Genomic DNA, 13597 nt, shown 5'->3' on the forward strand with positions numbered 1-13597 from the left:
ATGTCCTGACATCAAGCTGTGACGGAGGGCTTTTTAATCCTGCATGGCCTAATCACCCATGACCACAACCGCTCTAACACCCACCATGCCACCTGAATGCTTTGGAGAGCATTGTGCCGTCGACTCTCACACGATGATCTACGCACTCTCAATGACCTGCTTTGGGGAATACATTTAAATTTAGTCATTTATCAGACGTTCTTATCCAGAGCGACGTATAGTAAGTGCAGGGACATTCTCCCCGAGGTAAGTAGTGTGAAGTGCCTTGCCCAAGGACACAACGTCATTTGTCACCGCCAGGAAGCGAACCGGCAACCTTCTGATTAATAGCCCGACTCCCTAACCGCTCAGCCATCAACCTTGTACTGCCGAGGACCTGATGAATTTAAGAGAAAGGACTATGAGAGAGTACAACTGACTGAACCTTCTGGAACATGAAGGGGAAGGATGTGGTCTTGTTACCTGTTTTCAAGTGTGATCCCTAAGTGATCAAATGGATGGCAAAGCCGAATAACATATCGTGGTTGGGTTGTTGCTGTGAACAATGTTGCCAAGACACAGAGTCAGTTCACCTCCACTTCTGAATCAACATTGCTTCCCTGGCCCAGCTGTCTCCAGCCATACAGACTCCACTTACCGCCAGCGTCTCTGGTTAGAAAACACATTTGCCTTCCCTGCTCCAACCACTCTTTGTTGGAGAGACTTCAAATGGGAAAAAAACCACAGGTTAAGTTGAATCTGCTGCTCATAAGAGCGGCAATCTACTGACAATGTGTGTCTGCAGAGGTTTGTATGGGTTTGAATATCAATTTGCAGAAATGTAAGCACCGCTTGGTGGTGGACTGGCTGGTTTCGGTGGATCTGGTGTGTGGAACCACAGAAGACACTCTACAGGTACTCTCACCACTGAATGGGTGTTCGTTATGGGTCTGCTCGAACGCAAACCAAAACAGACCCATTTTTCCCTCCTCAGAATCCCAGATAAGTCTAATGGGGTCCTCATTGTTGGCACTTGACAGGTCAACCCAGACCTCCAAGGCCCTTTCTAAAGCTTGCTGACAAAGTGAATATTTTTGTCTCCATCTTTGCACAAGCACATTTTACAACATAGCTTCGACATTATGTCTATCATTTGTGGGGCTTTCCAACAATCACTGGTTTTGCCGAAGAAAAAAAAATCTACAGTGCCTTACTGCCATCCAGTGGAGAAGTTGAGAATGTTCCTCATATAACGCTCAACCCTATAACATACTGTCTACTTAACCTCAGGTCACACTTAAATGAATTCAAGAGAGATGGTGCTTAATTTATATCACTTTTTTACTGAAAAATGTGTACACACTTACAGTGTATAAAGCAAATGGGGAAAAATGTCAAGAAATCTGTAAAGACAGTTCAGTGTTAAAACAAATAGATTTTGTTGTCAACGTCCGGTGACGTACAGTAAGAATGGAGAAGGGTTTGGCAGCTGGGTTCACCTGTCACGATATTAGCTACTCACATAACATGTCCGAAAAAAATATATAATACGCAAAATTAATTTGTAAAATTGACAAAGCCTGGGTAGCCTATGGAGGAAAGCCAAACAACAGGGATTGTTATCGTAAAAGCCGCCTCTCGAATCATAGGGTGAAATGTGGAGAAACAGAAATATCGAGAGCACATCAAAGAAGCCACACACTCTCGCCAACTCCTTCCGGCTTCAGTGACCGTGAGTGTAGCCGCACTCGGTGAACTAACGAAAGCACGTTTCACTTCATTTCAAGGTCTCCGTTTTGGGGTCGCTGTCAGAGGTCAAGTCGATCCCCTCAGTTGAGGGCAGCGAGACAGCCGGACAGACAGCCAGACTGACGCCCTCCACACGTCCAAACAGTCTGGAGGACCTTGCTCTTCACAGACGGCGAGGTCAGTCCAGCTCTTTGAAGCGTGCAAACATGGCCTTTCGCACTGCCTGCTTGTAGGTGGCATGGTCCCACACGACAGCCTCCTTCTTCTTCCTCTGTGGGATAGAGAGAGGAGGGCACGGTGAACACACTGAGCTCTCAATACCAGGGGACATTTGAAGCGGTTTATTTTTCGGTCTTCACACTTACCTCCACAGGCTCAGAACCTAACCCAGGTCTTTCACTTCCCTTGTGCGAGTCTCTAAAAGAAACAAACAGAAAGCATTGAAGGAGAGTCCATGCACAAGATGAGGGGCTCACAAACAACCGCGCGAGACTCCTTCCTTTGAGTGAGCGCATGTCTCCAACCCACCTTGACCCGCCGGCCCAGGTGTTTTGGTGCTGGTGGTGCTGGTGCTTCCTCTTCTTGGGCTCTGGGGACCTGGTGGACTCTCTGGCACTCAGCTGCATGGGGACACAGATGGTACACCATTGACATGATGTGGATCATGTGAGAAAAAAAACAAAAAAAAAAACTAACAGAACTTGTCCCCCCCCCCCCCCCCACACACACACACACACACCCTCCAGACAAAAAGATTGACTACCGACCTCTTTCTCCTGGTTCTCCAAGGCTTCCAGCTCCTTCTTTGACCTCTTGATCTTGAGGTGGATTTCCATGTTTTGCTGGGGGGGAGAGAGAGAGAGAGAAAAAGGCAATGAAACAGGGACGCGTCTCGGTACGACTTTGGCAGCAGGTATGATCCAGGTTCTCATCCATCTGCTGGGCGCACAGCGGCCGCCGGCAGCGTGGGGGTTAGTTACCTTGTGGAGGTCCGAGAGCTGCTGGTGTCTCATCAGAGCGTCCTTGTTGGGGAACTGTCTCCTGCACAGCAGACAGGCCATCTTCTTCCAGTCCGTCAGCTTGTCCTCCCTCTCCTCGGACTGGCTCTTGGGGGCCCGCGGGGCGTCGTGCTTCTCCTCCTCCTCCTCGTCGCTTCCGGCCGCGTAGTCCGAGGCCAGCAGGCCCAGGGAGCCCATGGGGCGCTGTGGGGGGGAGACGCCGCGGTCAGAGGTCAGGAGGAAGTCGAACGCGACGGCCGCCCTGGAATGAGTCGCAAACATGCCTGCCCTGACGACGCCCTACCTTTGAACTCTTCTCGTCTTTCTTGGTCGGGGGAGCGAAAGGCTTCTTGAACAGGTCGTCCCCGCCGGAGCCCTGCGTGACGAGAGGAGTTGAGGGGTGCAGAACGGAGGAACCCCCCCCCTGACTAGATCTACCTCGCTCTTTGACACAGACCAAGCTCGCGCGCCCCCCCCCCCCCACCCCGAGAAGGCGTCAGGAGAAACCACAAACCTTCCTCTCGAAGATGGCGAAGGCGGCGTCGGCAGCCTTGGACGCCTTCCTGTCGTCCGGCCCCCCCTTGAGCACGGGGGAGGGCGCCCGCACGCTGTCCTTCTGCCGGTTCTGGATCTTGGCCCAGCGCTCCATGTCCTTCATGATCTAAAGGCGGGGCCCAAAACAACGTTAGCGAGACCAGCCCCGCCTGGGACGACCTGAGCTCCGGCAGCTTGGTGCCGCGGTGAGAGGAACGCTGGGGGTTCAAACGGGTGCGGGAGACGGGCTCACCTTGAAGGCAGCCAGACTCCTGGGCTTCTCGTCCTTGTCCTTCTTATCGGAGTGAGACGCGTCATCCTCGTCTCTCCTCTCCAGGTTGAGGCTGGCAGCAGGGTCGGAGACGGGTACGGAGTCGGGGGCGGAGCCGGGGTCGGGCACAGGCTGGAGCTCGGAGGGCTTCTTCATCTCCAAGGGGGCGTCCGCGGCTGGGTTGGCCAGGATGGCCTGCACGTCTGCGGCCATGGTGACAGGCTGGCCCATGGGGGTCTGGGGGTCTGAGGTGCCTCCCGGCACTGGGATGTAGGTCTTGGATACACTGTCCCAGAACAGGTACTCCTGTGTCTGGGCATTGTAGAAATACTGGACACCCACAAACAAACAAGTATGAAGAAAGAAGAAGGAAAAAAAAGAGAGAAATGTTATCGACTGTGAGAAAGTAGGACTGACTACAACGTGTTGGGAGATCCCCCGTTGTTGTGCAGTGTCTCACCCTGGAGCTGGGGTCATAGTACAGGGTGGTCTGGGGGTCGTAGTAGAACCCAGAAGTGGCATCATACAGGTAGTCAGTCATGTCTGGAGTCTCCGTGGCTGGGGGTGGGAAAACAACAACATCCATCATTGAGTCGTTCAGGAAATTTAAAAAAACGCAAGTCTGAAACCGCCTATGGCACTGTTCCCATGGCGAGGGTCTTGGGGTGCTCGGCAGTGCTGCGCGGGCCTCACCGTAGCTGTAGGCCTCAGAGCCGGTGGTGCCCGGCAGGCCCGAGGCTGCGGCAGACACGTGGGGGCCCAGGGCCTGGAAGGAGGGGTCCATGGGAGGAGCCTCGCCGTAGGAGGCCAGGCTGGGGGCCATGTGGGAGCCAGACGACAGGGAGGGGTCGCTGCTGCCGGCCAGCGAGCCCATCAGATCACCTAGGGGGAAAGGGAGAAGACAATTTGTTTTTGTTTTTTTTGGAGGGAGGGGGGGGGGTCAGGTTTCCACAGAAGGCTTTGAAGAGAGGACGGAAGAGAGGGGAGAGCAAACCTTGAATGACGGCTGGCTGGAGACCTTGTGGGAAGTAGTGCTGCTGTTGCTGTAACGAGATGAGAGGAATGGGGTTCACAGTCTAACTCCACACACACAAAGCGCGTGAGCACACACGCATACAAAGCAGATTGCATCAATCCTACCTCCAACATGCTGGTCTCGGGAGGGTACCCCAGGAGTGAAGTGTTTGACTTGTCAGAATCTCTTTTGTACCTTATGGGGGGGGATAAAACAACGTCATTTGTGAACCACGTGTTTGGGAACAGCGTTGCGCACGCGTCCGAACACGGTTGGAACCGTCACTCACATTTGATTCTTCAGAGGTTTGGCGACCTCGGCATAAACCCGGTCTCCGTCGATGGAGAGAGGCCTGGGTTTGGTCAGGAGGTCAACGAGACGGGTCACTTGCTACAACAGAACGCATCGGAGTCAGATGGCTGAGCGGTTAGGGAATCGGGCTAGTAAACAGAAGGTCGCTGGTTCGATTCCCGGCTGTGCCAAATTACATTGTGTCCTTGGGCAAGGCACTTCACCCTACTTGCCTCGGGGGTAATGTCCCTGTACTTACTGTAAGTCGCTCTGGATAAGAGCGTCTGCTAAATGACTAAATGTAAATGCATCGCCCGCAGAATTAAAACGGGTCAAACGTATTTCGTGGGCTTAGTCAAAAGGTGAAGAGGAGAGTGTCGTGAGCAGATGCAGCTGTCTGATACCTCGTGGGAGTCCATGTCAACGAAGCAGAAGCATTTAGCTCCGGGGGGCTTGCCCTTCACCAGACGGACGTTCCTCTCGTCCAGGTAGGCGAAGGGGTCCAGAGCCTTCAGTATCGTCTCTACAGTAGTGGTGGGCTTCACATTCTTAAGTATCATGGCTGGAAGGAAACACAAACAATAAACACGTTAGCCGTAAGTAATTGCGTGTATATATAATTTAAAAAAAATCCCAACTCATATTTCTCATCAACCCGAAAATGTCCACTGATATATTCTATACCGAGGACCAACCAATATATTACAATTAAACGCATTCAAAAAATCAATTTGAGCAGCTTCAGTTGACTGACTCTTGCTCTCCTTGAAGATGGGGTCGGTCTGATGGGGGCCGTGGCGCGGGGCGTTGCGGCTGGCCCACGACTCGGCCTGCTGCTCGGCCTCCTTCTGGCGGAGCTGCTGGTCCACCTGCTGCTGCCAGGCCTCCGGGGTGAGGTCCGAGCTGCGCTGCCACTGGCCCTGGGTCAGGGGGTCCACGGGGCCCGCAGGCTCCACGGGGCCCTTGGCCTGGGGGGTCTCCTGGCTGTTCTTGGCCTTGTCCGGGAGGAGGCCGGGCAACAGAGGCTCCTGGCCGGGGGGCGCCTTGAGGCCTGGCTCCTAAAGACACGCGCAGAGGGAGAGGGAGTTCAGCCGTTAGGCTGAACGAATTGGGATGGGTCACCCATGGTGGGACGGGTGGGGCTGAGGTTACGGCTAGTCAGGTGCATCTCTGGTGTCGAAAATAATAATAATCAAAAAGCCCCACTCACCTGAGCGTCCTTGGCATTCCGGTCAGGCTGGACGTACCTCATGGAGGCTACCTTAGTGCCAACCTTCAGGGACCCCTGCAAAACAGAGAGGAGACGTCAGGCCCACCGCACGCTCCCCAAGGGGCTGTTCACAATGTGCCTAGACCCAACATGCACTGGGGCTGCTTCAGCCCTCCTCACTGGGGAGGGTAACGCGGGCGACAGCTTCTGGTTGTGACGCTGACTGGTTCTGCTTATAGACCCCCAGCTCACAATAGACACGAGCCATTATCTCCTTGCAAACGTGTTACAATTTACAAGACAATGTAACTCTTCTATTTTGGAAACCAGAAAGAGGTTGACGCAAGGTATCTAAACAGCTTCAATTCTATGAATGTCACATTCACATAAGTGTACTGTATATTACATTCATTGAACTTGTAGGGCTTACGGTAGAATAAACTAAAATATGCTAGAAACCAGGATAGGCTAGAACTAAGTAGATCATTTGTGTAGACATCTAAAGAGCTTGCCCAAAGGCTGGGTATGGTGATTTTACATGCAACTACACAGAGACGCTGCACAATGAGGAGGGTCAAGTGGTAAATAACCCATCAACAAGAACAAAAAAAGATCCAAGAACTGAAATGAGGCGAATCCCACTTCAGTGGCTAATCTAAAAAACCAGAAGCACAACGGTAGTTCAAGAAACCAGTCGAAAGCAGCAAAACCTGACATTCCTGCTGTGTCGGCCCACTGGATTGCAGTTGTTCCATGCTACAGATCAGAGTCACCCCGGCATCGACTTGTGACCAACTACCACTGGAGTCAAATGCAACCTTTGCAAAGTCATGACAAAGCACTCGTACACAAGCAGCGCCTGCTCAAATATACAACTGCAGGGTGGAGCCAATATGTGCGTACATCTGAACAGGATGTCAAAGAGCAGCAGGGTCTCAACATGGATACCATGAATCAAGAGCTGCGTGGTCAAGAGGAAAGATCCTTCTGGAATCAGGGGAGCTTCAAGGGTCTCTGCTGTGGGATGTACTCAAGGCGCGTGTCATTTCTGTCTACATTAGCGCTTCTCTCCAAACATGGAGAAAGACAAAGAGTGGATAGTGGCTCTATTGCCCATCAGGAAAGACATCAATGCCATCCGGTTGGACAGCAGAAAGTCCATGAAATATGTATGACCCCCAAAGAACGACGAAAAAAGACTGGGTTAAGACTAAAGTCTTAAAAAGGGATGAATATATTTGAAGTACAACTGGGGTACAAGATGAAGGCTGGCAAAAGACGACAACCCCCCCGTGTTGGCTTGGACGGATATTGAACACAACTTTGTCACAAACCAACTGAGGAGGAAGAAAAATGTCATCTGTAAGGCTCGCCTTCTGTAGCTAGATGCCAGTGCAAAGTAAATGATAAGTGCCTGGTACCTGAGCACATAGCCCATCATTTCAGAAACAACCTTCCTCTATTCCCCCTCTATTGGACACTTGAGAACCCCCCCCCCCCCCCCCCACCACCCAAAAATAAAATAATGTGCCAAGTCCAGGAAAGAAAGAAAAAGTCTTACAAATTCAATACTCAAATTCCACCTTTGAATTTGTCTTCAAAATGAGTACACCCAACCATTCTTACACTGCATTTGTTTACTTTGGAAACTAACAGATATAAATAAAGCATTCGGGTAACAGGCAGCATGAAGCTGAAAAGGGATGTTTAGGTAGGAGTTATAGCTAAGCAGTTGGAGACTTGTTTTACGGAATGTGGGCAGATCACAGATTTGAGAGTGGTCGTTTGCAGTTGGAAACCTAAGTGAGCTCCTGAAAAAGTCCTTACAAGTCAGCTACATGGGGGACACGTTTTCGAGACTAGAAAACATGTCAGCAAACGCATTCTTTACTAACAATTGAATTGACACTTGAGTAAATATCTCCCGTTGCCCATTAATAACAGTCAATCAAAATGGTACCCTGCTGCCCTGCCCCCCCCCCCCCCACCCCCCACCCTAAGGTCCCCCCCCCTGCCCCCGCCCCGCCAGCCCCAGCAGTCTTCCTGCTGAAGAGGGAGACAGCCTTTGTAGATTGACGAGGATGGGCCACCTGGTTGGACTCCATGAAGTGGACTGCATCATCGAGGTTAAAAAACTCCACATAGGCCGTATCGTAGCTGTAACCTGGGGACAGCATTTAAAATACAGATGGATTTGCGTTAGTAAATGCTAGAAAATACAGTATATCATGAGCACATCGAGATAGTAATGCATTCAGCAGTCTTTTAGCGTTGGATTGGTGTCATTCAGCCATGAAATGTTCATTAAACTCCCTTCCGCCTGACATTTACACGAATAGCTTGACTCCTTAAATTTCCCAGATATTTTTTCTTGGATGCATTTTATGTAGCCTTTTTTCAACAAAAAATGACATTGCATTTGGAAAGTATTCACACCATCTCTCTCTCTTTTTTTTTTTTTTTTTAAGAAAGGTACATCATTTTAATTTACCTTTTTCTGAACCTTATTTGATATTGAAATAAATTCCATAAATCCATTCACAAATGGAATGGACAACACGACCTCACCTCACAAACTCTATAATATTGAATGGAATGTGCTGGTGAACTGCAATCGTCTTTGGGGGGCAAGTCCAGGCAGTTGGTAAGGACATTGGCTTGTTCCAAAGTTCCTCCAGCTATGTCTTGACTGCGTGCTTTGGGCAGTCATCAGGCTTAACGGCAAACCTTCACCAGTGTGATGCTGCAAGAACTTTAGAGTTTAAATGCTCTGTCTATATTTGGCTCGGGTCATTGTTCTCTCAATTCTGACCAGTGTCCCAGATCCTTCTTCTGAGATAGCTGTAGATGCTTCCCCACCAAGCTTAACTGTAGGGTTGCTATTTGTCAAGTATCTGGTTTTCACCATACGTAACGCTTAGCATTGAGCATTAAAAGTTGCTTAATTAGGTCTCATCAGTCCAGAGAACAATTGGTCCTAGTGCTCCTAATTCTGTTTGGGATGCTCCAGGTGGACTGTCATGCCTCAGGGCATCCATATATAGACGCTCTACAATACCAGTTGATGCGCTTCTGCCAAGGTGTTTATCATTCTGACAGTTCTCGCATCTCTTCAAAAGAACTATGAAGCTTGGTCAGAGTTTCAAACTCACAGAGAGGGGATGGAGCCCAAAGTAACTTTCAATGCTTTGGCCATTTCCCCCCCCCCATTCCCTAGGCCTATGCCTCAACGTAAGGATCTCTGAGGTCTATGGGGAAATCATGGATAGTTTGTTTTGCTCTGACACGACGAGCACAAAATGAAAGGGGTTTTAATACTTCCCAAAAACAATGTATGTAAACCTGTATTTTATATCTAATTGAAAACAATGTCCCCGATAATATTCTTCTTATTATTATTTTTTACCAAGAAAAAAAAAGGAAGATTCTCTTTCTGGAGAGTTGACTGTAGCATGACACTTCTGTATGATTGGATAAGTGAATGGGATCAAATACATCTCACGTGACAGAAGCTATCTTGTGTTCAATGCCTTACACTCGGTGAAGGTCAGGACATAGACAATGTTTTGAGCTGAGCTGAATGAGGAGCAAAGCAACATCAAAACCTGGAGTCTCAGCAAAGCACTCATACGGTAGCATGTTGGACTTGCCGTCTTTCAAAATTGGAATCGACATGAATCGAACTAACAGGCTACAAGAAAGAAAAAAAAAAAACTGTGAAAAGAACAAACAAACAAAACCATAGGGAAACTTGTGTCACAAGAACATTTGTGACTCTCGAATGTCACTGTCAAAGCTCGCTATGTCGACCACGTGCCTGTATCCTTAGGCGCGGTCAAGTCGGATGGCTACACGCTAAAAGATCTCAGCCCTGTAGAACTGGTGAGCGGTTTGGTCAAGATCGAGAGTGTCGGCGTAAACAAAGAAACGGTGTAAGCGTATCGGTTCGAACATCGAAATGGCGAAACAAATCGTAGGACAGTAGGGCTATCGTTTGCCCTGGAAATTAGCCACACGGGGACTTGGATCTTACCTGGCACGACATTCTTGATTTTCATGCCCTGCATGGGTACCCCATCTCGGACTGCGAAAGCACCAAGGATCTGTGAGAGATTTAGAATAAGAACAACTATTGAATCTAACAACAAAACACAAGTGACCTGCCGCATAGCCAGGTAATAAATGATATTTCCTACCTGCTCCATTGTAGCAGTCTTTGGGATTCCAGTTATAGATATTGTGTGAGAAACTTTGTCCTTCACAGACGCACTGCGGTAATCTTGATCCTTTTGTCGTCAAATCATATTCAAACCAGTTAATCGAGTACAATTGACATCATACGAGCATTGCAAGATTACAGGGAAAATGAGCATGGCATTTGACATGGAATGTCAGATCATTCTTTACTAACCTGAGACCCAGAATCACTGAACTTTGAAAGGGGGACCGGCTTGGATTCCTTCAGTATCTTCTCTGGTCCTTGCAGATCCTCACGTTTGTACTCGAAGGCTCTCCCCGACCCTGTTCTGTAATCGATATCCCTGTAGTCCTGGTCTCTCCGCTGCTCTCCGCTGTTGCTCTGAAACTCCGGGCCCGGGCCCATCTTAGGCCTCTCCGGGCCTGCCGGATCCTTAGGCCCTTTGAAACAATCCAGGTCAGCCGGCCCGTGGGCTTGTTGAGACGGCTGATTCTTCTCCTGGTGGAATGGAGGTCTGTCGTCTCGATGTACGTTTTGATTCTGCTTGGGATCTCTGTCACCAGGCCAGCGCTTGCCATCATTTTCTCGATGTGGGTTAGATAAAGGCCCCATGGTGGGGAAGGGAGGGTCATGTGGACCTTTGAGGCCCAGAGGAAGCAGCCCCACGCCAGGAAGGGGAGCAGTGGGAGCGTTCTTTTCCCAGTTCGGGGGACCTGGATGTTTTGGGTCTGGACGAGGAAAGCCACCAAAGCCACCAACTTCTTTGCCGGGGAAATCCGTGGGAGGTCTGTCTCTCTCTTTGATGTGTGCCGCCTTGTTGCCGTCTCTGCCCATGGATGAAGGGAATCCTGGTTCCATTCCGTCTCTGGGGAAAGGAGAGATACTTCGAGACATGGCGGCTGGTACAGAGTCCCTCTCCCTTGCCCGGCGGTTTTTCCACTCCTCAGCCAGGGTCATCTCCTCGCCGCCTCGGTAATCTATGGGGGAGTTCTCTCTAGCTCGGTCTCTCATGTTGCCGTCTTCCCCAAACTTTGACCTGTTAGGGCCACTGTGATGATCTGGCCTTCCCCTAACATCCATTGGAGCCCCATCGTTTTCCCCAAACCGCAAAGGAGAGCGGTCCCTACCCCGGAAATCTGCTGGCGAACCCATTCGGTTCCGGAAGTCCATATCTGAATCAAATCCTCCCCTATTAAACGGTGGGCCTCCTCTTCGGTCCAAACCCATCATCCCCCTGTCACGCTGACCCATGTCCATATTAAAGCCGTCAAGGTCATCCATGCCCATGGGAGGTCTGTCCCTGTCGCGCATATCCCTGAAACCATCGTTTCGTCCCATGGGGCCCATGGGAAATCCTCGTCTGGCATCCTGGTTAGAATGACTGAATCCTGGCATTTTGTTGCGAAACATCTCTCTGTCTCTCATGTCCATTAATCTATCGTTGGGTTCCCGTTGCTCCATCCCTCTACCTCCCATCTCCATGTTGTTCCTCCCCGGGCCCATGAAACCAGGTGCGTTCATTAGCTTGTCCCTGATCACTATTTCGTATTGCCTTCTAAGGCTGAAGTCCGGTTCATCTCCAGGTCTGAAGAAGTCCCTGTTTGGTTCTCTGCCCCGTATGGCGAGTGGTTCCATATCCCGCCCCCTCATGTCAGGCGGGCCATCTGATCTCATATCCATTGGGGGACGATCTTGAGGCCGGGGGCCCGTAGGACCCATCATAGGCCCCATAGGTCCCATGGGACCCATGTTCATCCCATCTCTGTTTCTGAAGTCCTGCATAGGACCATCCCTGCCCCCAAACATCTCTCCACGATGATTTCCACTGTGAGGACCAAACATAGCATTCATACTATTCACTGAAATAGCTGTGGACTATTTATTTAATCAGATAATAACCCGTACATTGGCACAGGCATTGATATGTGTAGAATTACAGTGTAGGGAAACTGAAAAAAAAGTAGCCATCCATCTTCTTGTTTGCTGTATTCTTTACTCATGAACACTGGGACTAAGAAAAAATTCTGGTTCGTAAATAAACGTATACATTTTTTCTAAATAATTCACTATTCAAACAAATATGTTGTGGTGTGAAATAAGCAAGCAACCCTGCAAAATAGTTGTTCTGGGTTTGTTTGGACAATGTGAGTACAAAAATAGACATTTTGCTCCCAACTAAGGTCAACTTGTAATTAGATATAATTTCCCTAATACTTAGCCAACATGATTTTTTTAATAACACTTTAATTTCAGTTTCAGTTGGGCTTTACAGGATTAAGAAATCCTGTTAGCATATTATCATCACTTACCGAAAGGGTTTCCCTCCTCGAGGTCCATGTCTGTTTCCGTCCCACATGTTTCCGAGGTCTCGCTTAGCTGTTAGTAAATATAATTAATGGAATTTATTTGATTAGCAATGTCCAGAGCTAGCTACCCACAGATCTGTCAATTTTTATTTGATAGCACCGCTGCCTTATTGTAATTTTTCCTACTGGTCATCCCTCTCCAGGCCCACGTACGTGAGCTAGCTAGTTAACTGACATTAAGCTAGCTAGCGTTTCCTACCTCTTGAGGACAATCAGTGCTTGCACAAATAAACCGGTATGTTGCTATATTTTGAAGCCATTTAGCTAGACTAAACATTTTACAATTCTTAAATCTCGTTAAATCGGATGCTGCTAGCCTACCCCCAAAAATGGTCTAGCTAGCCATCCATGATGAATAGCGGGTTAAACAACCCGCTTGCGACACTCAGCATTTGACTGAGTCGAGGTGTCTTGGATTTTTAGCTACGTACCACTAGCCAAGATAGCTAGCTAGCGAGCTATCGAATTGGTGAGCTAAGTAGCTAAATATAGGTTACCCAAATGTATACTTTAGGAAACATTGACATTTTTTCCACTAATACACAATTTCCTACCGACAAAAGTACAGTCTGATGAGACCGGTATACCTTCGTTTTCTTAGCTAGACTTCTCCAATAGAAAAACAGATGAAAGCAGTCACTGGAGCTTATCTTCTTCTTCTTTGGGTTCTTGTTGGCGGATCTCAACCACTGAGACTTCCGGGTTCAGGAATTGCATTCTGGGAAATATAGTCAAACTTGCAACAAAAAAAAGAGACAAATGCTTATTAGCCACATATTTTATTTCAGATCACAGTATATGAACACAGAAGCAACAAACGAGAAACAGGACCAATATGATAAAAATCTGTTAATTACAGAAAGACACGCAAAAACAGGACAAGATCATACCCAGATTTATAATTTTGTGAGTGTCTGTTGTCAGATCATTGCTTTGTTGAATTGTTCTAAATACAGCTATTCAAAGGTCACAATAATATTTAAAAC

The 13597-nt window shown here is 48.8% G+C and overlaps 1 protein-coding gene across 2 annotated transcripts; it reads right to left on the reverse strand.

Moving 5' to 3' along the window:
- Positions 1–1302: 1302 nt before the first annotated feature.
- On the reverse strand, positions 1303–13292 carry LOC124470868 (RNA-binding protein 6). Of its 2 annotated transcripts, none has more exons than XM_047025042.1 (22): positions 13199–13292; positions 12555–12621; positions 10459–12070; positions 10244–10333; positions 10081–10150; positions 8138–8211; positions 6048–6122; positions 5592–5895; positions 5242–5399; positions 4836–4936; positions 4672–4741; positions 4526–4574; positions 4225–4413; positions 3992–4089; positions 3514–3861; positions 3241–3387; positions 3031–3102; positions 2709–2930; positions 2496–2570; positions 2257–2348; positions 2094–2145; positions 1303–1999 (listed from the first exon to the last, which is right to left on the reverse strand). In XM_047025042.1, the coding sequence occupies exons 2-22, from the start codon at positions 12599–12601 to the stop codon at positions 1907–1909; spliced, it is 4038 nt and encodes a 1345-aa protein (XP_046880998.1). In that variant the 5' UTR covers positions 12602–12621; positions 13199–13292; the 3' UTR covers positions 1303–1906. The 2 variants fall into 2 exon arrangements, with proteins under 2 accessions (XP_046880998.1, XP_046880999.1); XM_047025043.1 differs by having other exon boundaries at positions 13166–13292.
- Positions 13293–13597: the final 305 nt, after the last annotated feature.

Source organism: Hypomesus transpacificus, chromosome 9 (assembly GCF_021917145.1).
Source record: "Hypomesus transpacificus isolate Combined female chromosome 9, fHypTra1, whole genome shotgun sequence".
Classification (NCBI taxonomy): Eukaryota; Metazoa; Chordata; class Actinopteri; order Osmeriformes; family Osmeridae; genus Hypomesus; species Hypomesus transpacificus.